The following is a 25,675-nucleotide window of genomic DNA, read 5'->3' as shown; positions in this document are numbered from 1 at the left end:
CGTTAACGGCGTAGGTCCGCCGTCACCGCAACGCAGAAGCATAAATCAGCGTTTAGACTAATAAGTATTTTTGTTCAAAAGACTAAAACTAAATTTAAAAGGGCTGCCAAAAACAACACTGGTCCAGTCCTGACAGTACGGTAAATTTGCATAATAAAACATGCCTGTGTTATCACGCAAACTGCTTGTTGTCTTGTCCTTGAGAATGCTAGATAGACAACTACTGTATGTATCTCACCTATTTGCCACTTTTATTTTTTAAATGTTGGCCAAATACTGCGATCCTTCTCATTGCGAGACGGCTTGAGCAAAAAGCAGCGAGAGGTAAGATTCCACTCGAGGTGCAACAGGAAGATGAAGCTACTTGTGGGGTTATTGGAAGCAGAATCCAGCTAGTAAACCTCTCAAGATAATGCAGAGGAAGGTCCAGATTGCTATCGGCAGTGGTGGTAGACAATAACAGCTCATTGTGATTAATGCTGTTAAGGTGCAGTAAATGCTGAACTAAAAATAAGAGTGTTTGCTGGTTTCCTTAACCTTGCAAGCAAGATGGTGCTTCCTAATTCATTAATTCATCATGTATTAGCGTCTTGCAAACCTCAACCGTCCTACCACTTTCGCGGTCATCTGATATTCAGGAGAAAGAGGCAGAAGCTGCAGACGTGACCAGGAAGCAACTATCTGTTTGAATACAATGTTGGAGTGAAAAGCTAGGTAGTTATGATGGGTTGAATTTTGGGAGTTTTGTCAGTTATACATTTAATTTCCTCATTAAAAGAAGAGGAAAGAACGTCACGAAAAGCTTTTCTTGATGTGGATTGGTCGCCTTCTGATAGTAAGCCAAACAGGGTAAAGAGGCGGGAGCTGCAGAGGTGACCAGGAAGTGACTATCTGGTTGAATACTATGCTGTAATGCAAAGTGGTTTTTGCAGATAGGACAATTTCCCAAGTTCTTTCTAAAATACACTTAATTTCCTCATTAAAAGATGGGAAAAGAACATCAGTAAAAGTTTTTTTTTTTTTTTTTTTTTTTACGGGAAAAGATGTTTTCACGTGTGAGACGAGAAGAGCCATCGTCTAATCCAGGGGTGGGCAAACCGGTCCTCGAGGGCCGCAGTGGGTCCTGGTCTTTGTTCCAACTGACCCAGCACAGATAGTTTAACCAATGCGGTTTCAGCAGAAATGAGAAGCACCTGACTGCAATCGACTGATTGCACTTGTAAAACAACAGATTGGTGAAAAAGTGTCCTCTTAATGGATTGCAACAAAAACTCGCACCCACTGCGGCCCTTTGTGGAATAGTTTGCCCACCCCTGGTCTAATCAGTAGCTGTATATTTTTTTAAGGTTCCTCCCATGAAACAGGTCTTGATTGGATCTTTCCCAGATTCATATGTTCAATATATTTGAAGCGGATATATAGAACAATCAATCTAGCGTGCCAGGTTATGGTTTCCAAAATCCTAAAACACATATACAGGAGTTGGACAAAATAATGCAAACAGCTAACATTTTGGCATCATAAAAAAAGTTAAAGAATGGCATGAGGAACATTCTAATGAAGATGAGCATCTCATATAGCCGGCACAATCCCCAGACCTCAACATTATTAGGCATTTATGGTCAGTTTTAGAGATTCAATTAAGACCCCATCATCTCTAAAACAGTTATAGGGTATTGTAACAGAAGAATGGCTTGAAATTCCTTTGTAAACAATTCACAAGTTGTATGAATCAATACATCAGAGAATTGAGGCTGTAATTGCCGCAAAAGGCGGACCTACACCATATTAAATTAGTTTTTGTTGATTTTTTAAAGGTGTTTCCATTATTTTGTCAACCCCTGCATACTATATACTGTATAAATTGCAATTTGATCGCTGAAAACCAAGGAATCCATTCATTCATGCATTTTCCAGGCCGCCAATCTTCATGAGGGTTGCTGGGGTGCTGGAGCCTATCCCAGCTAACTACGGGCAGTATACGGGGATACCCTGAATCCGTTACCAGCCAATGCCAGGGCAAAAGGAGACGAACACTCATCTAATTTTAAAGTGTTTTGGAATCGTAGTGTTGGGTCATCTATGGTTTAAACCTCATACCGTTACAAATACCCATTGTCCCATGCACCTGTGTTCCTGTCAATCAGTGCATGGATTTAACTGATGTCACACAATGGCTCAGCTCGTAAGTGGTGCCATTTTTCAGACTGCCTGGAGGGGGGTCTAAGGATCTCACTTTGTTGTTGCTCTTCTTGGGAAGGACACTAACTAAAATCGCTACTTCTCCGTTATTTCTGGATGGAATGAAATTTGGTAGGTACTGTACATTCTAGGCATGTATACGCAATTGTCCTCGGAGACGGATTCTTTATTTTTTGTCCCAGGGTTAATTAATTACATTAAATAATTGCAGACTGCCTGTAGGTCCCAAGTTTGCCAGTAGAGGAAGACAGGCGATCATAGTTAAATTTGAACTAGCTTTGTTTAAACATTTTCTCCTTTATTAGAGGTTAAGACATTTTCCATATGCATATCTAAATACTTTCAGCAATGTCTTTCATATAAAGGTGATTTATACTTGGTGTTGTCCGTCTCTTACATCTAAAGAGTGTCAAATATGTCTCTTCCAAGAAACACTGATGAAAAATACAGTGTTTTCTATCGATCTGTCACACCTGAATGGAATGTAGCTGTGAAAAACATCAGAAGAAAGAACAAAAATGCCAAATGTTACCAATACTGTCATTTTGGAAGAGTACAAGAACACAATTAATCTTCTAATGTTTGGGGAAGAAAAATCCAATGTGACAAGTGAAAAAGTAACAAAAAAGCACACCTCTATATTTGTTTTGGCCGCCTGCAGCATCTCCTTAGAGAGAATGTTAGATTTGTAAGTTATCTGTTCCCTGTCCCTGAGGCAAGTGTTTCGTGACAAGTAGCTCCAAGGAGGCATGTTGCGCTTTTCCAGCAATTGCCAGCTTTGCTCCCTGTGTGTTTCACATCAGTCAGTCTCATTCTGACAGCAGAGAGATTTCCGTAATGTGCGTTCATGTTAAAACAAGGATTGATTTTGGATGTGTAAGCTTACAAAAGGAAACAATATGCATCATTTTGACATTTGTAACTATGCTTGTTCCCTTTCGTTATACCACAAATCCTGAGATATTCTGGTTGTGTCCTGTATATCATCGTGTAAACCTACTATCTGTTTTTCTCCAGGGTTTCCAGAGCTGAAGGTGGTAGCGAGGGTGGACGAGCAAGGCTCACTGTACCATGGCACATTTCCAGATTGTGTGGTGCTGCTGATTGACAATGTGTAAATGCTGTTGGTATAACCATCACAGTTGCAGTTGTCTTGCTCTCTGCCACCGTTTCCTGAGGCCCACACAAAAATGGAGCCGAGTCCACCACGTCCCTGAGGTAGAGGAAGGAAGAAAATTAACACATAATTCCAAATGACTACACAACAGTAATCCACAGAGACAGGAGATTAATGTCCCACTGCTGAAATGCCTTGTCAGATACATGCTCTTTTCCACAAACTGAGCTGTACAAGAATAAGTGTCTTTATGACTTCCTAACTTCAGGAAAAGGAGGATTAGTGAAAAAAATAATTACAAAACCTACTTAAGCTGAATATATAGAGAGCAGATCAATGCGAAACTGATAGCTGTTTTATCCCAATCTCCTAAAACACAAACCGTAAATCACACAGTCAATCCTATTAAGTGGGCACTTTACAAGCGGGCTAACAATCTTGAGCTGATTTATGTCTCATAATAAGCCTCTGACTGAAGTAACAAATTATGTAATTTGTCAGTTCAAAAAGTGCATCAAGATTTTATATTTAATCTGCAGATTTTACAGCGTTGCAAAACTGCAAGTTACCCGACAAAATATTCGTTATTGTGCCTTCATGCACTGGTTACTTTGATTTTAACAATCTATTTTTGAAATCTAATGGCACAGAGTAATGTTGCCTCATCATACACTGGTGGCCTGCTTTCTCTCTGTATGCAGCTCATAGCTGCAGGTCTGTAGACAGGGTAATGTCCTTTTTGGTCATGATGGAATAAGACAGAGGGAATGGGCGCCCATCTGCTACAAGCACTGCACAGCTTTGAAATAGCTTCTGTGAAAATGCCCATTTTGTTCAGTTTACATTGGTCTCTTTTTTTTAAGACCATTTTATCTACCATCACTTTTATATGAAGGCGATATCCCAGAAAATCTAATTTATACCGAGCACTTAAGATGAGGTAGCCTATATCCCTGGATGTTTTTGATCTCCCATACAGATAATGTGCTGACTCACAAGGCCACAGCGCATTCCACTAGGAAGATTCCAATTGTTTCTGGCACTGTATGTAAAAGTAACATAAATTTGAACACTGGACTGGTTTTAAGACAAGGAACAAGATCCACTCATTGAAATGATTCACTATCTGAAAACATCCACTGACCGGCGACAATATTATGACCAGTGTTGGGCACGTTACTTTAAAAAAGTAATTAGTTATAGTTACTCACTACTTCTTTCAAAAAGTAACTGAGTTAGTAACTGAATTACTCTATAGTAAAAGTAACTAGTTACCAGGGAACGTAACTATTTCTGTTACTTTAAAAAGAAGTTGTTGTATGCCAAAGAATTTGAAATTTTCTGAGCAGTATTCGAGTCAGTTGAATAGAGAAGAACAGACAGGTAGTTGTGTTATAGAACCTTGTAATATTTATTGCGCCTCACCAGCAACAGATTTATCCTACACTTGAACTGCAACAAAAATAAACAGATGTGAATTGCTTACCACAGATGTCGACAAAAGCTTTGCCCCGGGACATAAATTACACTTTACATGCACGTTCTTTCCTTTAATTTCGACCAACTTGAAATACACATTTTCCTCTGAATGCTCTGCCATCATATCCCTCTGCATCTGTTTTGCGTGTGTGTTTGCCGCACGCGCTGTTCCGGTTTGTGTGTGAAAACACCGGCTCTGAAGTTTGTTTTAAAGAAAAAAAAAAAAAAACTTTATTAACAACAAATACACATACATACACATACAAACATAGGGCGAGACATTTCACATATAAACAACCGGCTCTGAAGTACATGCGCTATTAGGCTCGAGCGTTTACGTCACAGAATGGAGGATCACATGAGATTTGACAACAACGCAGCCATATTGGAAGCAGGTCTGGCTCGCGGGACATTAAACTTTAACTTGCCAGTTCGATAAAGAGACTAAGTTACTAAGGTGAAGAACAGATATGTGATCAAACTTAAGGATGTGAACAATGTTGACCCTAACGAGCAAGCCGAAGACAATTGGAGTAAAGATGTCGACGGGCTTCCACAATTACGCGAAAAGGTCATTCTGCTGTATTTATTGTTTGGTGTATGTTACTAAACTCATCAGCGATTCCGAAATTACAAATCGCTACAAAGCTACGAACAGTTTTGCTGCAGATGGGTGCAGGACCTGCACATTATGACCGTATCAAACGGCAACTCCATCGTTCTTGCAAAGGTAGGCTATTTGTGTTTACTATTTTCATTGCCATAAACCTGAACACATCCCAAGTCTTGGATGACAAATAAACAGAGCAGAGTAGACTCGCTACGGCTGGTAGTTTCTTCAATTTATTCAAAGTAAGTAACGCACCGCTTTTGACCGTCAGTAATGGTAAAGGCGTTGTAACGGTGGAAAAAATAATTGGTTAATTTACCCCGTTACTGAAAAAAATAACGCCATTATGTAACGGCGTGGTTTATAACGACGTTATTCCCAACACTGATTATAACCAGTATCTAAATAGAAGTCAATGCAAAAGTGCTAGAAATGAAAATTTCACAAACATAATAATACTCAGCTCTGATTGACACTGGCAGAGAGGAATTAATTTAACAAATAAAATAGTATTAATGAGTATTTTTCTTTTCAGTTTTGAATAAATTGCCTGTGTCATAATGAACCATTTACAATAATTTAACATTGTTGTGGAAAAAGAATATTTATATTAAAGTATCATTATAAATTGAATCCATGACTCAAAAAAAGTAATCAAAATTGAATTGATATAATGGGTCCATGTTGACATGTTTTCAACAAAATGCCACTGTTGGGCAAATGAGTCTGTGACCTGTGTGCTTTGCACGATGAAACCTCTCAACAGTAAATGAGTGACTGTGAAAACATTATATCCTTGCTTGAAAAAAGAAAAAATCCAATCCCACTTGTATGATTAGAGCAGCAGCAGAGTGAACTGTAGTAGCCGATGAAATTGGTTGGAAAAACACTCAGTACAGCACATGTAACTGTCTGTCTCGAAAGTTTGAAATATTATTCACTTATGATCCGGTTAAAGTTGTTTGGAAGTAAAAAGACAGTCCACCATCGGCTTGATTAATCTTTGGTGGAAGAAAAGAAATGCACAAACTTGACTGCCCATGAAAACAAATATGGAAGCTTATTTACGCACAGTGTGTAACCAGTATTCTGTCTGCCAAACAGGAAAAATTGTCATATAATTCTAGTTTGTTTTGGGAAGAGTATATGATAAGAGAAGATTCCAAGGGCGTGTTTAAATCCTACAATCCTTTTTGGAGTTCATGGAGGTAGATGGTTGTGAAATATGGCATACTTCAAAGGAGGATTTCTTTGCTTTGGTCTATGGCATATCACACGATGCGAAGGTGCACAGATGGCACAAGTAACTTGGAAGTGATTGACAGTCCACCACATGTACGGAATCTCTCCATTTTTTGGCTCATTTTTCCCGAACAAAGATGTGATTCAAATAGGCATGTGCTGATAACCGGTTTCAAGGTATACAGTGGTATGAAAACGTTAGTTTCAAAACTGCAAACATTTTCCGTCATACCGTCCCTAAGGTATTAGCTATTTTTATGTACCATAAATGCAGGGAGAAATCCCTCGCTTGTAACTGCAAGGCTCAACCCTCTCCCACTGGTTGTTGCTCAGTGTCAGTGAGTCAGCTGTGCTACACGATGGCCTGAACTTTTTCTCCCCATCGAAGAAATCAAAATAGCTGGTATGGGAATATTCGGCTACAGAAAACAGATGGCCACGGCCTACAGGTGGAGGGCCAACTGATATGTAAAACATGTAGTTGTGGAGGGTGGCTGCCAAGGAGGCAATACTTCCAATATGATTTCGAATTCATATAAAAATAAAGGTTAGTAAACAGTATCATGAACGTTTTCCACCAGCTACAAGAGTAAACGTCAGCGTGTTTAGTGTGTCTAGCAGTGGTAAAACATGTTTTTTTTCTCTCTGGCAACTCTGTGTTGAGAAAGAGTGTGTGTATAATGTAAACATGATATGAGTCATACAGTGGGCCAAATAAGTATTTAGTCAACCGCCAATTGTGCAAGTTCTCCTACTTGAAAAGGTTAGAGAGGCCTGTAATTGTCAACATGGGCAAACCTCAACCATGAGAGAATGTGGAAAAAAAAAAACAGAAAATCAAATTGTTACATTTTTAAAGAATTTATTTCCAAGTTGGAGTGGAAAATAAGTATTTGGTCACCTACAAACAAGCAAGATTTCTGGCTGTCAAAGAGGTCTAACTTCTAACGAGGTCTAACAAGGTCTAACGAGGCTCCACTCGTTACCTGTATTAATGGCACCTAGTTTAACTCATTATCGGCATAAAAGACACCTGTCCACAACCTCAGTCAATCACACTCCAAACTCCACTATGGCCAAGATCAAAGAGCTGTCGAAAGGACACCAGAGAAAAAAATTGTAGACCTGCGGCCAGCCTGGGAAGACTGAATCTGCAATAGATAAAATGCTTGGTGTAAAGAAATCAACTGTGGGAGCAATTATTAGAAAATGGAAGACATACAAAACCACTGATAATCTCCCTCGATCTGGGGCTCCATGCAAGATCTCACCCCGTGGCGTCAAATTAATAACAAGAACGGTGAGCAAAAATCCCAGAACCACACGGGGGGACCTAGTGAATGACCTACAGAGAGCTGGGACCACAGTAACAAAAGGTACTATCAGTAACACAATGCGCCACCAGGAACTCAAATCCTGCACTGCCAGACGTGTCCCCCTGCTGAAGCCAGTACACGTCCAGGCCTGTCTGTGGTTCGCTAGAGAGCAGTTGGATGACCGGGAAGAGGACTTGGAGAATGTGTTATGGTCAGATGAAACCAAAATAGAACTTTTTGGTTGAAACACAGGTTCTCGTGTTTGGAGGAGAAAGAATACTGAATTGCATCCGAAGAACACCATACCCACTGTGAAGCATGGGGGTGGAAACATCATGCTTTAGGGCTGTTTTTCTGCAAAGGGACCAGGATGACTGATCTGTGTAAAGGAAAGAATGAATGGGTCCATGTATCGAGAGATTTTGAGTGAAAATCTCCTTTCAACAGCAAGGGCATTGAAGATGAGACGTGTCTGGGTCTTTCAGCATGACAATGATCCCAAACACACAGCCAGGGCAACAAAGGAGTGGCTTCGTAAGAAGCATTTCAAGGTCCTGGAGTGGCCTAGCCAGTCTACAGATGTCAACCCCATAGAAAATCTGTGGAGGGAGTTGAAAGTCCGTGTTGCCCAACGACAGCCCCAAAACATCACTGCTCTAGAGGAGATCTGCATGGAGAAATGGGACAAAATACCAGCAACAGTGTGTGAAAAGCTTGTGAAGAGTTACAGAAAACGTTTGGCCTCTGTTATTGCCAACAAAGGGTACATAACAAAGTATTGAGATGAACTTTTGGTATTGACCACGTACTTATTTTCCACCATGATTTGCAAATAAATTCTTTAAAAATCAAAATGTTATTTTCTGGGTTTTTTCCCACATTCTGTCTCTCATGGTTGAGGTTTACCCACGTTGACAAATACAGGCCTCTCTAATATTTTCAAGTGGGAGAACTTGCACAATTAGTGGTTGACTAAATACTTATTTGCCCCACTGTATACACGTGCTTTTCATGGAAAATAATTCATTAATTTTGTTCTGATGATAATAGTGCTAAGTTATGGCTGTGGGTTTACGGTCACCCAAAGGATGGCATTTATTTTAATTTTACTTAGAATACATTTATATAGAATATTTTTTTAATTAATTAATTTCATTAATTTTATATTTATTATACCTACAGTATGTTCCAATTTGCTAATATGTTTTGAAAAATAAAAATCCTGTTCAATGAAAAAAAGTTTTTGTTTTTTTTTAAACCCAGGTATTTCAAAGTTACACATTTTAGAGCTGTAATTGCAATACTGTGATATTTATGCTTAAGGTTATCATACCATCAGAATCTCATACCGACACATGCTTAGATGCAGAGTACGTATACGCCTACGGGAAACTCCCCATAATTTGTCTTGTTTGATCAACTTTAAGTGACAGGCTGCTTGTTTGAAGTTTGCTAATATTTTGCCCAATAAAACACCTTGTGAAATCGTTTGAAAATATGGAGGGGACCTTTTTTTTGTGTTTTTTGTAAGACTATGGTCGAGTTATATATTTTTTTTGCGTGGGGGATGTAAAGTTAGGCTTTGGGTGTGAGAATGTCCTGAAATGCGTGAGTTAAGAAACTAGAACACACATACACACCAAACAAAAACCGGACATTATCTTAAATTATTATTGAAAAATCAGTCGGAGGAAATTTGACTTACAATATTCATAATTTGCATTGTTAGTTGTTTCTATAAACTGTTGTTCGACTGCTTCAAATGTATAAAATGACTCTGAGATCGTCTCCTTATAGCAAGAGAATAGTCTACTCCATCCGTCATTCTGTCTTGTTTTGAATGTGTGCATCTTCGCGATCATGTGACTGATACCTTCAACCAAGGGCGTAGGTTTGGTCTCAATATTGGTAGGGACGATATGACAGCATAACCTGCATGTACACTTTTTGCTGGGGACGGAATATTAATAAGACCAAACAGACTGGTTGAACGGCGGTCAGGGCTACATTTCCCACCAATAAAGAACCTAATTAATTAATAGGCTAAATGCCTATTGCAAGATAAATTGTATTGACTTATATTAACTTTCACACTGCAAATTTACAGTATACCGTTTAATCTGATTATTTTTCTTGAATCTAGAAGAATAATTTTCTTCATCTTGTTTTGGGTGTTAAAGGCTTGTTAACAGATTAATGCGTCAGATTATTCCTTACTTTTAATAAATATGACTATTTGTTATTATTAAAACCATCAATTATGAATCGGTCATTTTTCACCTGAATCAAGAAAAAATGCTTTCAAATAATGTTTTGAACAATATATATTCTTGAATAGAGGACATTTCTGACAAACAAGTTTTTTTAAGATTAAATATACAAACTTTTTGCTTAAAATAGGTCTGTTAAGCTTATTTTGGGCTAGCTATTTTTCTTATTTAAATAAATCTGAGTAAGATTTACTTGAAGCACTGGCATATATTTTCACTTATTTCTAGTAGATTTAAACTGATCAGGAGATCCACCGTTCGATTCAAATCTCTGTTTTCAAAAACTCCCAAAGAAACATTTTGAAAACTTCCAGAGTGAATGTCTGGATTTTATTAGCAAATTTAAATTGCATTATTTAAACTCAAATTATATTAACATACACAAGAAATACAAACTTGTTCATCATCTCTTAAGTATCCAGAAATTCAAAAAAAATAAACATTTGTCTTCATAGCACTCAAAGTTGGCACTCAAAATTGTGTAAGTAAATTAAATATAACAAAAAATTTCTTAGTCAGGGAATAACAAAAATAAATAAAAATTGAGCCTTCCCTCAGGTAAAACATTACTATTTGTCCACAAGCGCAGCCAAACTAAAAAATAAAATAAAATAAAAATAAAATAAATAAATAAAAACATCACAAAAATCGAAAAGTCTTTTGGGCTGCTTGAGGACCACATAAATCTAATAAAAATGAAAACTGGGGTGAAGGGGGTAAACCTTCGTTCACTACATTTCTCATAGTTGAATTAACACTAACAGTAGAAAAAACATACAGGAGGATATTTCTCTCAAAGCATTTACCTACTTGAGTTCAGGAAATTCCTACTGATTAATGTTATGCTAACTCTGATGCAGGTCAGACTTTCAGTAGCAAAATTAGTGGTGTGATCCCCACCTACACAACATTTACATTTTTACATGACTTCACATGACATGAGGCAGCGTGTTGTATTTCTGTCAGGGGGTGAATGCGTGTGTGGGTGTGTGTGTGTGTCTTTGGGTGGGGGGGTGGTGGGGGGGACAAATCATCAGTCAATTAAACGTGCGTTTGAGGGAAAAAGAATGGACTGGCACATTCAGCAACTGCAAAGGGGTCATTGTAAGTCTGAACATAATTCAAGTACTGTAAATCACTTAATAATGGTAGGGTCAATTCTTTCCTTCCAACATATGGTAAGACAATCTAAATTACCGTAATTTCCCGAATATAAGGCGCAACCGTGTATAACGCGCACCCCAAATTTACTTGTAAAATCTAGGGAAAATTATTGTACCTGTGTATAACGCGCACCCTAATTTTAGCACCAATAAATAGAAGAATACAAGAAAACAGAGCTTGTGTACAGATACAGAAATGTCATTTTACTGACTGGTGAAACACAGCACAAGCATAGCACATTGGTAGTTCAAAACATTATCGTAAACTGACAATAATATGATCTGATAACTTCTTGAACTTACCAGAATCCAGGAGAAAACAAAACAGATGTGACTTTTCTTTTTAAGGCTGCTGTACAACTTGCTCGTTTCATCATGATGAATAAATGTTTCCTCCATGGATTGATGCGGTAAAATGAAAGTGAGAGTAAGTTGGAAATCCGAGAGAGCTCATCACTGTCGATATGACAGTAACAATAGGAACTATTGTTAATTGGGTTTGAGTTTCCCGAGGGACAGATATAGTTGACGGACACAGGAAGTCTGTGTTGTGTTACGTTTGTTATGGTCCGAGTTGCGGAGCTGCAATAAACTTTGACTCAAATGAGTTCAAGAAACTAAATTCTGTGCTTTATGAATAGTGAAAAAAGCAGAATTTAACACAGACGAAATTATTCGGCCGATCAGAGTGAAGTATTACCGAAACAAAATGGTGATGTCACATACCGTAATGGTCGGGAACGTATCGCCGTATACGTTTCTTCAACACAACATGGCCGTGTCAATACAAAAAATAAAATAAAAAATCTGTTTTCATATATATATATATATCTATTTCTGTCTCCATTAATGTACCCGTGTATCATGCGCACCATGATTTTACAAGTTGATTTTGGGGAAAAAAGTGCACGTTATATTCGGGAAATTATGGTACCTATATAACTGAGGTCATTACATAATGCAAATAAGGTTGCTCAAAAGTTGGTGGGGACAATTTGAGCATCCTGAAAATTTGATAGTATTATGTCCCTACCGTTCCAATGCAAACCTACGCTCCTGCCTTCAACCTCACTGGGCCCTTATTGGTCTAATCGTTTGAAGTTCGTCGGTTTTAAAAAAAACATCTCACTCTAGTAACTGGCAGCAAATGCTCAACTGGTTTGAAGTTAAAAAAAAAAAAAAAAAAAAGGAGCTATTTTAAGTTGTAAATTAAGACGTTCATAGGTTGAAAATGGAGACATTCATAGGTATACGGCAAGTCATCAAGTCTTTGAAACATAATGGTGAATTTACCGAATAAAACTGCAATGACTCTTTTGTAGGTGATTAACATATGAACAGACTCAGTTTTCTGTGTAAGCTTAAAGAACATTTTAAAAGGTGTACAATAAGTTTACAGACATGTAATTCTGGAACATTTATGGTACTTTCAAGATAGCCCTGACATTTTATTACTAGCTAAGGACACATAGCAACTTCCTGAATTGTCTTACTTTTTCAGTTTTATGCGCCAAACAGATAATTTCTGTGATGTTTCGTCTCTGTCATACTATATTTTGCTCAACAGTGTACATAGGGGATTTAAACAATTTCCCCTCCTCCTCCTTTTAAATCATTTAGTTAATTATACACCAATTACTGTTATGCTAAAGTCAATCTATTGCTCTGCATCAGCGACTGACGGCCATCGAAGTTCACTTCATTTCACATGAATGTATTTGCTGCACCCTCTATTTCTGACAAATGAGAAATAATGATATTACCTGGAGACAATATTACACTCACAACCTTCAAGGACAAGTCAAAGGATAATTGACAACTCCCGCCAGATTACAAAATACGGATTAAAGATTAAAAGTAAAGATTACATCAGTACGGTGGTTACGAACGAGTTCTGTTCCTACGTTGGCGACGTAACCCAAATTGGAATTAACCCTTTAAGTACCAGTGAATACCAATATAAATCTCAAAATAACTATCCAAAAACATGTATTATACGTCAATGTACTGTCTTCGCCAAGACGCTGAAGCTGATGTAAGTCCTAGCTAGACAGTGAGCTAAAATGGAATCTCTTCCCCTCTCTCTCTCTCTCTCGGCTGCGCTTCCTGCGCCAAAATATAAGCATGCATTACAAAACAAAAGTCAACATGATAATGAAATACACATTTCGCCAAGGGGCAGAACAGTCATATTAATAAAATAAAGTGAAAAAGGATACAAAAAACTAGAGACAAAATAGCGGATGAGGCTCCGCCATTTTTTTGTGGAAATCACATAAATTGGGTACATCGTAATCTGGGGACTACATGTTTAGTTTAGGCTTGTTCAAGTATGCAATTTAGTTATATTTTGATTCATTCAAAAACATGTTTTTGATAGGGGTCTAAATAACCAATTACTGTACATGACGATACGATATAAATTATTTAGACAACGATATCATACTGTATATGCCGATACTACAAAGTCTGCCACGACTCAAATTCGATTCAAGGGTCTTGATATGCTGATGATATGATGTACACATTTAACACAATCAGTGTCATTTCACCTAAACCTATAGCAACGAAAATATAAAGCAATTTTGAAATAAAAAAAAAATTGTTGCTGAAACAAAGGTCAACATTTGGGTTGCTCCGTAGGGGGGCCTATTTTCAAAAACTTCAAATTCAATATTTTCAAAACCCAAGCCGCTAGCAACCTAAAACTAAAACAGGCACCTCCCTTAGGCATATATGAGTCTCCATTATAATCGGCAAAAATTCAAAGTTGTTCCCTAATAAAATCCCGATTGTTTTTGATATAAGTATAATAAAACCTAAAATGGCTATAAAACTCTCAGATTTTACGCTAGATGTACATAAATCACCAAATGCAGAGATAATCACCTATATTTTCAGGATCAATAGCAATATTTAACATATATTTTTGCCTGAAATCGCAACTTAATTTTTTTTTTTAACTCGGTACAATTTTGATTTTTCGATATCACTATTGCCTCAGCACGTCTTGTTGGCTATCTGGCCCCGCGTTTTTAGATTGAAATCTTACATGAAATAAAACACGTAGAAGACAAATTTTTTTTTGTATGGAAGAAGAAATTTCTAAATTACTAGTTTTTGCTAAAAACTGGGCAGTTGGCCAAATATTACCTGATTATTTGAAAGTAAAGTTACACTATGGTGTATGGATACAAAATCCATCCATCACGAAACAAAGCTATTTAAGTTGAAAAATCTTGAAAATAAATGTGCAAATCCTGGAATTTATATACAGTGCCTTGCAAAAGTATTCAGCCCCCTTGAACCTTGCAACCTTTCGCCACATTTCAGGCTTCAAACATAACGATATAAAATTTTAATTTTTTGTCAAGAATCAACAACAAGTGGGACACAATCGTGAAGTGGAACAAAATTTATTGGATAATTTAAACTTTTTTAACAAATAAAAAACTGAAAAGTGGGGCGTGCAATATTATTCGGCCCCCTTGCGTTAACACTTTATAGCGCCACCTTTGCTCCAATTACAGCTGCAAGTCGTTTGGGGTATGTTTCTATCAGTTTTGCACATCGAGAGACTGACATTCTTGCCCATTCTTCCTTGCAAAAAAGCTCGGGCTCAGTGAGGTTGGATGGAGAGTGTTTGTGAACAGCAGTCTTCAGGTCTTTCCACAGATTCTCGATTGGATTCAGGTCTGGACTTTGACTTGGCCATTCTAACACCTGGATACGTTTATTTTTGAACCATTCCATTGTAGATTTGGCTTTATGTTTTGGATCATTGTCCTGTTGGAAGATAAATCTCCGTCCCAGTCTCAGGTCTTGTGCAGATACCAACAGGTTTTCTTCCAGAATGTTCCTGTATTTGGCTGCATCCATCTTCCCGTCAATTTTAACCATCTTCCCTGTCCCAGCTGAAGAAAAGCAGGCCCAAACCATGATGCTGCCACCACCATGTTTGACAGTGGGGATGGTGTGTTCAGGGTGATGAGCTGTGTTGCTTTTACGCCAAACATATCGTTTTGCATTGTGGCCAAAAAGTTCAATTTTGGTTTCATCTGACCAGAGCACCTTCTTCCACATGTTTGGTGTGTCTCCCAGGTGGCTCGTGGCAAACTTTAAACGAGACTTTTTATGGATATCTTTGAGAAATGGCTTTCTTCTTGCCACTCTTCCATAAAGGCCAGATTTGTGCAGTGTACGACTGATTGTTGTCCTATGGACAGACTCTCCCACCTCAGCTGTAGATCTCTGCAGTTCATCCAGTGATCATGGGCCTCTTGGCTGCATCTCTGATCAGTTTTCTCCTTGTTTGAGAAGAAAGTTTGGAAGGACGGCCGGGTCTTGGTAGATTTTCAGTGGTCTGATGCTCCTTCCATTTCAATATGATGGCTTGCACAGTGCTCCTTGAGATGTTTAAAGCTTGGGAAATCTTTTTGTATCCAAATCCGGCTTTAAACTTCTCCACAACAGTATCTCGGACCTGCCTGGTGTATTCCTTGGTTTTCATAATGCTCTCTGCACTTTAAACAGAACCCTGAGACTATCACAGAGCAGGTGCATTTATACGGAGACTTGATTACACACAGGTGGATTTTATTTATCATCATCGGTCATTTAGGACAACATTGGATCATTCAGAGATCCTCACTGAACTTCTGGAGTGAGTTTTCTGCACTGAAAGTAAAGGGGCCGAATAATATGGCACGCCCCACTTTTCAGTTTTTTATTTGTTAAAAAAGTTTAAAATATCCAATAAATGTTGTTCCACTTCACGATTGTGTCCCACTTATTGTTGATTCTTGACAAAAAAATTAAATTTCATATCTTTATGTTTAAAGCCTGAAATGTGGCGAAAGTTTGCAAGATTCAAGGGGGCCGAATACTTTTGCAAGGCACTGTAGATTTGAACTTAAAACAGTCTAGATTCTTGGTTAAAAGCGAAAATTAACAGGCTGTTATTGTTCATTTTACGTAAATATTTCAAGTTAAAGTTTTTTCCATTCATTCCATTTTTTTCCCACAACGTTTCAAAGTGCATGCATGGTGCTATTTCATATAATAATTACCTTGAATCCTCGACATAATCACTCTTGGGACACTCCTGCCTGCTTGTATGCACTAAAACTTTCATCCTGTTTCCACGTAAATCTTGCGTTAGAACGCAGTGTGTGTTTTGAGTTTATCGCAGTGAAAGCTTCCGCGACGCTCTGCCTGGCCGGGCCCCCTACAGGAAGCCGTGGCGCAAAGTCCGTAGGAGCTGTCTCGCCAACTGATAGTGAAGTCTATGGATTGAATTGACCATATTTGTGACAAAAAAATACATGAGTAAAATGATCATATTGGTCAAATTAGACGACCACCTACAAACCCACATGCCATACTGTTGGCCTTTTACATTTTTCATGTTGAAGTTTTGACGTTGTGCCACCGTGAGGAATCTTCGTAGCATGTGTTGTTTGATGCTAATTTAACATTATTCACACAAATTGCATAATCATTCCACCCGGCAGACATGTTTATTATGGTTAGCATTTCGCAGCCGTGGCAAACACCTGCACAGTGTTAATAGGGGAGGAGGGAAGACTACTGTACATTTGCAAACATCTCTAAAGACTGCAGGCCACAGAGTATGAGCTCCAACTACTCCAGTGAAGTATAGCTCCAAAAAATGTCTTTTCGACACCTCTGCTGGTGTAATATTTAGCTTCTTTTTGTTGTGCTTTTTTAATCTAGTCGGGGGAGGTGTCACTAACTGTTATTATTGCTTATCTTTGCTGCTCGCACACCTCATAATTAAGGATGTCCCAATCGCTCATTTATTTGCACCCAAGTCCGAGTCTCCTGATTTTGAGAATCTACTGAGTCCTGATACGATACTGGATTTTTTTTTTTTTTTTGAACAAAAGTTCAAACATGTTACAGTACTGTACTTTTTACAGTACTTCCTCTTCCGCTTCTTCCGGGAGTGTTGCGGAGTATGGAACATATACATTTTTGTATCTTTTGGCAATGCAATTCTATTTCTGGATTAATTACATGTAAAAAAATATATAAATAAGGATTGAACAATACTGGAAAAAATTAACATTGCGATCTATATTGCTGAGGCTCCAGACTTACTTTTACTATTGGTTGCACAGGTGCGCCTAACATTTTACTTAAGGTGCACCAGCATAAAATGTAGGCACACCCACATTTTTCATTGTATCACCTTTAACGCCATACTTTTAGTTATTCCCCATAACAGTGATATAATTCATTCATCTTCTGAAAAGCTTATCCTCACAAGGATCGCAGGGGTGCTGGAGCCTATCACAGCTAACTCCCGGCGGAAGGCGGGGTACAGCCTTAACTGGTTGCCAGCCAGTTGCAGGGCACATAAAGACACACAACCATTCACGCACACATTCACACCTACGGACAATTTGGAGTGTTCAATTAGTAGACCATGCATGGTTTATTGAGATTGTAACAGGAACCTGGATAAAACCTACGCAGGCACAGGAAGAACATGCGAAATCCACACAGGAAAGCCGCAGCCAGGATTGAACCCACGATCCCAGAATTGTGAGGTGGAGTTGCTAACCACTGTCCCACCATGACGCCTTCATAATGTGAATTATATAATAAGAATAACGTTGAAAAATACTTGTCTTTATTAAATGCTCTATTGAGTGAGTCCACTCAAATTCACTCACGCTTTGATGTTCACAATGCCGAGATAAGCTACAAAGCTACAAACCTGTCGATCATCGTTAACTTTAAGTACCAAACGCCAGCAGGGGGGAAGGTAAGAAGCTGTATGAGCATGAAGCAGAAAACCCCAATTTTTTAATTAAACACCCAATCCTTTTCACCTGATTCCAATCATCTGAAAAATGGCGTGATCGGGTCGGGACATTCCTATTCATAATCCGTCAGTTCAAAAAGCACAAACACACATGACCCCCCCTCCCCCCACCAACACACACACACAGTGTACAACAGGGGTGCTAATTACATCCTACATATTTTAAAAGTGCGCCGATTCATTTTTGTTTCTTTATAAATGTTCAAGCTTTATCAGCATTTACATGCTGTGTTCTAACAATGCTGCTAACATTGTAGTCTGTCACGTAGTGCACAAACTCTACATTGATATCTGATCGTGTGTAGTATAAGTTTTTAAGTATGATAAACAATTCGTTCCCACATTCATTTCTTGGATGCTTTTTTTTGACACACTGATTCATCTCCCAATGAAGACACGATTTATCGGCTTTGCTTAAACTGTGAGCCTGGAGCTGGCCAGCTCTGGCTTTCCAACATATTAACTTGAGAAAGACTCATCACTCAAACAATCTGTGTTAGGAACTTAATATGCTATTAAAAATGTTCAGACCATAGGTGACTTATGTATATAGGGTGAAATGAATTTCACCAGCACTGGCACAAGTCTTTTATATGGTTATTTTGAATATTATGTATTATGTTAATAGATAGTACATATATACATTCATTTTAATAATACCTGATATCAATTTGATTAGCACAATTATGTTTTTTCAGGACAAAAATATTTTTATATTTATTTACGGGGAATACATGAATATGTCTGTAAACAATGAAACAGAATCACAGATCAGGACACACTATATTATTATATATCAATCCTATTCTATATAGTTACTTATAATAATAACAATAATAACAATACTACTATACCTTCAACTCCATATATATGTACATATGCAATACATACAAACATATACATACCATATACAATATACACATATTCATACATATATACACATACACATATATATAATTCATCTGCATCCATATAATTCCAATATAGCCAATAATAATTAATCCAAATTATATTAAACATTTCCAAAATTAAACTAACCATATACGTCCCCCTAAAATCCCATTATTATATAATATATTAATAAAATTAGCTCAATATATATATATATTAATGTCCCTGCCATAATAACCCATATATTCGAATAATACTACAAGCTTCTATATATATTTTATTATCCCAAACAGGGGTGATCCTCTTAGGGTTAGTCTAATGTAGGGTTGCGAGGCCTATCGCCATTATTGAGCATTTTAAACTAGGGTTTGTAATTTGTTAATTAGGTTTACATCTTATCCCCAATTAGGGTTTTATTTAATTAGGGTTTTATTTAATTAGGGTTAGATAATATCTAATAATATTTTATATTTAATTAGGGTAATTAGGGTTCAGACCATAGGGACACTCAGATTCTATTCACCATATCTTAGCAGCTGAACAGGACATGTTAAAAAATAAAAAACTGCAGTTTTCTGTAGCATTGAGACACAACCTGGCTGTAAATTACCTCCAACACAAAGTAGATTGGGTATAATCGATGTCACATTTGCCCTATAATGGCATCGCTTACAGTGGGGAGAACAAGTATTTGATACACAGTCAACAGGAAAACTCATTGGCAATGTATCAAATACTTGTTCTCCCCACTGTATGTGATTAATTAGAAGAAATGAATGAACTGCATATTTAGATTCTTTGAGCAACTAATTTTCCACATGAAGGTCATTTATACTAACCCTTCCCTCTTTCTTTGCATTTTTTTTGCCTTGGATAATCTTGAGATCATGGCGCAATTATATCACCACCAACATTAGACTGGTTACATAATCAAAGACGTTTAGTCAAATTTAGCCAGTACCATTGGCTGCTTTTTTATCTTAGATGCCTTGGTAACTGGTTGACCATGGTCTACCACTTTCATGAAGTCATCACTTCCATGCGACACAACAGAAAACAGTTGTCAAAAGAAAAAACTGGACTGACCAAACATCCACAACAACAAAAAAAGTCCAAACAAAAAAACGAGTATAACAATTTTACAGAGATATTTTATTCATCTCCTAAAAAGTATTAGCCTATACACTGTACAGCGGTACCTCGACATACGATCACTTCGACACCCGATCTTTTCTACAGTCAACGTAAATTTTGACTCGCCATTTTTCTCTAAATCCGACAACATGCTCGAAATACGACGATTTATTATTATTATTAGTTTCTTTGTTTTCCCGCAAGACGGACGCGCAGCGGATTTTATTGTGACAGAAATCAACATGGGTTCCAAGACTGTTTGTGCAGGTGGGAAAAAGGTGACGCTTACCATTGAAATAAAGATGGAAATGATAGAAAAATATAAGCGTGGTGTGCGCGTCAGTGAACCGGCTCAACAATACGTAGAATGTTTACGATCTCGACAGTCATCCTCCGACCTCCGTTCGCCAATCTTTATAAGTTAAGGTGACAATTATTGTTGTGGTGACATCGCCAAATAAATTGCCAGCTTCGTAAGGTTTTTACTCATTTATTTCAGAACTTGTACAACACAATATGCCTACTGTCCGCCACAGTTGACGCCGACAACAACATTAAAAGAGAAAGTACAATCTCTACTGCACCTATTCACTGTCACATCAGCCACACGGTGTGTTCAGGTACAACACGCAAAACACATCCGCCACATTAGAGCCTGATTAGTTACATTATTACAGGAATTATTGTTATTATTATACTGTATTATTATTCCGATTTTCATTTATAATTTTTTTTTGCTATGTGGAATTGCCATTTGTAATTGTACCAGCAGTATTTATTAAGTATTTACTGTAGGTTTTCGGGCAGTTGAACGAATTAATAGAATTATAATGTATTCATATGGGAAAATCCTATTCGACATCCAACAATTTCGACTTACAAACAAGGTCCTGGAACGAATTAACTCTTTATGTAGAGGTATGTGAAAGAATATATTTTATTCATGTTTATAAAACACATAAACTGTTGTGAATCTATATTCCACTATATTCGTCTGTGAGATTTTACTCATACTTACTGTTCATGTGCTGCAAATATTCCTTTGTATATTTTACATTGGGTTTCTGCTTCATGCCTTATCAAGTTTTGACTCCCTTTTGTCCCAGCTACAGCTACATTTCCAAGGTCGTACCTTCTGTGGAAAATCCCCAGGTTAAGCTGTAATAAGTTTCACTTCTGTTTCACAGTAAGCATCCAGTTTTGAGAAACAACACCAAATAAGGCACTTCCTAAGCTGTTGCTATTCTGAACTAACCAATCACTGCATGCCATGTACTCACTTTCTGCATATTCTATTCTCATGTGACTTTGTCAATAAAACGGGTGCACGATGAAGAAAAGCAAGTTGGAGATCTATCCCCGTGCACGTAAAAGAAACTGAATTTGAATGACTTTCCTTTGTCCTTGCGACTGTCCTTAGAATAGAATACTGGTTGTGTTTTATTTCCTGACAAAGTACCACTGTACTACTCACTGTGCAACATTATTTCTAACAGGTTTGCAATTAACTATTCGCCCCTGAGAAAAAATAAATAAAACATTGGTCTCTGAGCATCGACGTGTATACTGTATATCCCTAGAATATACCTACCAAATCTAATTCTGATACGTCGAACAGTAACACGAACGGAGCAATTTTATATAGTGTCCTCAACAAGAAGAAGAACAACAATGTACCTCTTGATCCTGTCCTCAGCGATCTAAAAACAGAGTGGCCTTAAAGCCGTTGGCGCATTTTCTTAAAACTTGCATAAAACACTGATCTGTTTAACTCCGAGTCGGGGTATATTGTTTCATTTTGGAACCAGAGTTGAATTCAACCAGAACCATTGTATGAGTTCCAAAACACCAGTTTTCTTATTATGTTGCTTAGGTATTGAAAACATTGAACGTTTTGTTTGTTATAAACTATGAAAAAGACATTGAAGTCTGATACTATGGTCTGACTGACCTTGGTGACTCCCTGTTGGAAAGCCTCCTTGGCAAGTTTTGCAGGGCCGTCCAATGATTTGCCGTCATCTTCTGGGCCCCAGCTGGCACTATATATGTGAATGTGCTGGGGGTTGAGACCGAGAGAGTGTGCCTCCACTATATCTGTTACCTCCCCGTCCAACATACGGACTCCTGTTAAACACATACACACACACAAAGATTATTTTAAATTACGTGAATGGTTGAAAACTGTATGTTAAAGGTGGAGGGGAAGCAGAATAAAATCCAGCAGCATATTCTTATATATATATTAGGGGTGTCAAAATTATCGCGTTAACGTGCGGTAATTAATTTTTTAAATTAATCACGTTAAAATATTTGACGCAATTAACGCACATGTCCCGCTCAGAAAGTATTCTGCCTTTTGGTAAGTTTTACAGCAAGGCTTTTTTGCTGTCCAACAGCGAACTCTTGTGGTCGCTTTGCGACATGGTTTATTATTTTCTTGCCAGTTCGTTAGGGCTGCACGACGTCTCGGGCTGATAATGTTGTGCTTATATGATCCTTGGACATGATTTGTCCGTAAGTATGGTTGTTGTAAAGAATGTACATATTGTGTTAGTAAGCGAAATGTTATATTTTTTGTATGAGACGCTTTTTGTTTATGTTTAGTGAACCTGTATAGCGTGCTAAGCTAACGTTGTTGCTAATGCAATGCTTGTGTACTTTTATTTTGTAGTTTTACGACGGTCTAAAGAGGACAATGGTTTGAGGCCATTTTATTAATAAATCAGATGAAAAAGGAAGAAGTCTAATTATATAGGTGTCGTTCACTAGCTGTCTAGCTTTGGAAAAAGTAGACGCTTCGGAGTGAGGACAGCATAGACAGATTTAAATGACAGTAGAGTGAAATGCCCACTACAGTCCTTATGTACCGTATGTTGAATGTATATATCCATCTTGTGTTTTATCTTTCCATTCCAACAATTTATTTTACAGAATATATATATAATTTACAGAAAAATATGGCATATTATATATATATATATATATATATATATATATATATATATATATATATATATATATACATATACAGTGCTGCTCAAAAGTTTGTGAACCCCCTCAACATTTTGGAATTTTCTATTATTTCAACCTGATTTCCTAATCAATCAATTCAGTAGTTTTTTTTTGTTTTTTTAACAGTTGTGTTGTCGAGACTAAATTAAAAAGAGTTTTCATCAACTGATGTAGGTGCAAAATTGAACTGTTTGGTCACAACCAAAACCGCCATGTCTGGCGAAAAGTCAACACTGCATACCACCAAAAGAACCTTCTCCCAACAGTGAAGCATGGAGGTGGGAATGCCAAGATCTGGGCTTGCTTTTCATCCTCAGGACCTGGACAACTCCACATAGTCCAGGGAATCATGAATTCTGAGGAATATTGTCAAATCCTAGAACATAACCTGACGCCATCTGTTTTGAAGTTAAAGCTTGGCAGAAGGTGGATCATGCAACATGATAATGATCCAAAGCATTCCAGCAATACAACCAAGGAATGGCTGAAAAAGAAGAAGATTCGTGTTCTGGACTGGCCCAGTCAAAGTCCTGACCTAAATCCCATTGAAATGCTGTGGCGGGACCTGAAGCGAGCAGTTCATGCCAGACGCCCATCAAACCTCTCTCAACTGACTGCGTTCTGCAAGGAAGAATGGGCAAAAATCCCCCAAAGTAGATGTGAGAGGCTGATTAGTCACTACAGAAACCGTTTGGTTGAGGTAATCTCTGCAAAAGGAGGCGCACTATCCTATTAACTGAAGGGGTTCACATACTTTTGCACACATGATATCTGAGTTTTTCTTAAATCAACCACTTTTGTTAAATAAAGAATGACAATATAACTATTTCTTTTGTTTCAGTCCATTATTTGGAATGTCAGTATTGTGGATTTGGGTATAACTTAACATTTAATAAGGTTATTTTCGTTTTTTTTACAAAAAATCTGACCATCGCTGTGGGGTTCACAAACTTTCGAGCAGCACTGTATATATATATATATACAGTGCCTTGCAAAAGTATTCAGCCCCCTTGAACCTTGCAACCTTTCGCCACATTTCAGACTTCAAACATAAAGATATAAAATTTTAATTTTTTGTCAAGAATCAACAACAAGTGGGACACAATCGTGAAGTGGAACAAAATTTATTGGATAATTTAAACCTTTTTAACAAATAAAAAACTGAAAAGTGGGGCGTGCAATATTATTCGGCCCCCTTACGTTAATACTTTGTAGCGCCACCTTTTGCTCCAATTGCAGCTGAAAGTCGCTTGGGGTATGTTTCTATCAGTTTTGCACATCGAGAGACTGACATTCTTGCCCATTCTTCCTTGCAAAACAGCTCGAGCTCAGTGAGGTTGGATGGAGAGTGTTTGTGAACAGCAGTCTTCAGCTCTTTCCACAGATTCTCGATTGGATTCAGGTCTGGACTTCGACTTGGCCATTTTCTAACACCTGGATATGTTTATTTTTGAACCATTCCATTGTAGATTTGGCTTCATGTTTTGGATCATTGTCCTGTTGGAAGATAAATCTCTGTCCCAGTCTCAGGTCTTGTGCAGATACCAACAGGTTTTCTTCCAGAATGTTCCTGTATTCGGCTGCATCCATCTTCCCGTCAATTTTAACCATCTTCCCTGTCCCTGCTGAAGAAAAGCAGGCCCAAACCATGATGCTGCCACCACCATGTTTGACAGTGGGGATGGTGTGTTCAGGGTGATGAGCTGTGTTGCTTTTACGCCAACCATATCGTTTTGCATTGTGGCCAAAAAGTTCAATTTTGGTTTCATCTGACCAGAGCACCTTCTTCCACATGTTTGGTGTGTCTCCCAGGTGGCTCGTGGCAAACTTTAAACGAGACTTTTTATGGATATCTTTGAGAAATGGCTTTCTTCTTGCCACTCTTCCATAAAGGCCAGATTTGTGCAGTGTACGACTGATTGTTGTCCTATGGACAGACTCTCCCACCTCAGCTGTAGATCTCTGCAGTTCATCCAGAGTGATCATGGGCCTCTTGGCTGCATCTCTGATCAGTTTTCTCCTTGTTTGAGAAGAAAGTTTGGAAGGACGGCCGGGTCTTGGTAGATTTGCAGCGGTCTGATGCTCCTTCCATTTCAATATGATGGCTTGCACAGTGCTCCTTGAGATGTTTAAAGCTCGGAAAATCTTTTTGTATCCAAATCCGGCTTTAAACTTCTCCACAACAGTATCTCGGACCAGCCTGGTGTGTTCCTTGGTTTTCATAATGCTCTCTGCACTTTAAACAGAACCCTGAGAGTATCACAGAGCAGGTGCATTTATACGGAGATTTGATTACACACAGGTGGATTCTATTTATCATCATCGGTCATTAAGAACAACATTGGATCATTCAGAGATCCTCACTGAACTTCTGGAGTGAGTTTGC

The 25,675-nt window shown here is 37.9% G+C and overlaps 1 protein-coding gene across 3 annotated transcripts in view; it reads right to left on the bottom strand.

Moving 5' to 3' along the window:
• furinb (furin (paired basic amino acid cleaving enzyme) b) overlaps window positions 1–25,675 on the bottom strand; it is a 176,674-nt gene that overhangs the window by 45,210 nt on the left and 105,789 nt on the right. For all 3 annotated transcript variants that reach the window (XM_057835926.1, XM_057835927.1, XM_057835925.1), the window contains 2 exons: window positions 22,229–22,401; window positions 3,203–3,415 (listed from right to left, as the gene is read on the bottom strand). In XM_057835926.1, the coding sequence (XP_057691909.1) occupies window positions 3,203–3,415; window positions 22,229–22,401 (386 nt within the window). The remainder of the gene's footprint in view (window positions 1–3,202; window positions 3,416–22,228; window positions 22,402–25,675) is intronic.

The sequence above is a fragment of the Corythoichthys intestinalis genome, chromosome 5 (genome assembly GCF_030265065.1).
Source record: "Corythoichthys intestinalis isolate RoL2023-P3 chromosome 5, ASM3026506v1, whole genome shotgun sequence".
NCBI lineage: Eukaryota > Metazoa > Chordata > Actinopteri > Syngnathiformes > Syngnathidae > Corythoichthys > Corythoichthys intestinalis.
The sequence above is the reverse complement of the archived record's forward strand: the minus strand, read 5'-3'. Positions and strand labels throughout refer to the sequence as shown.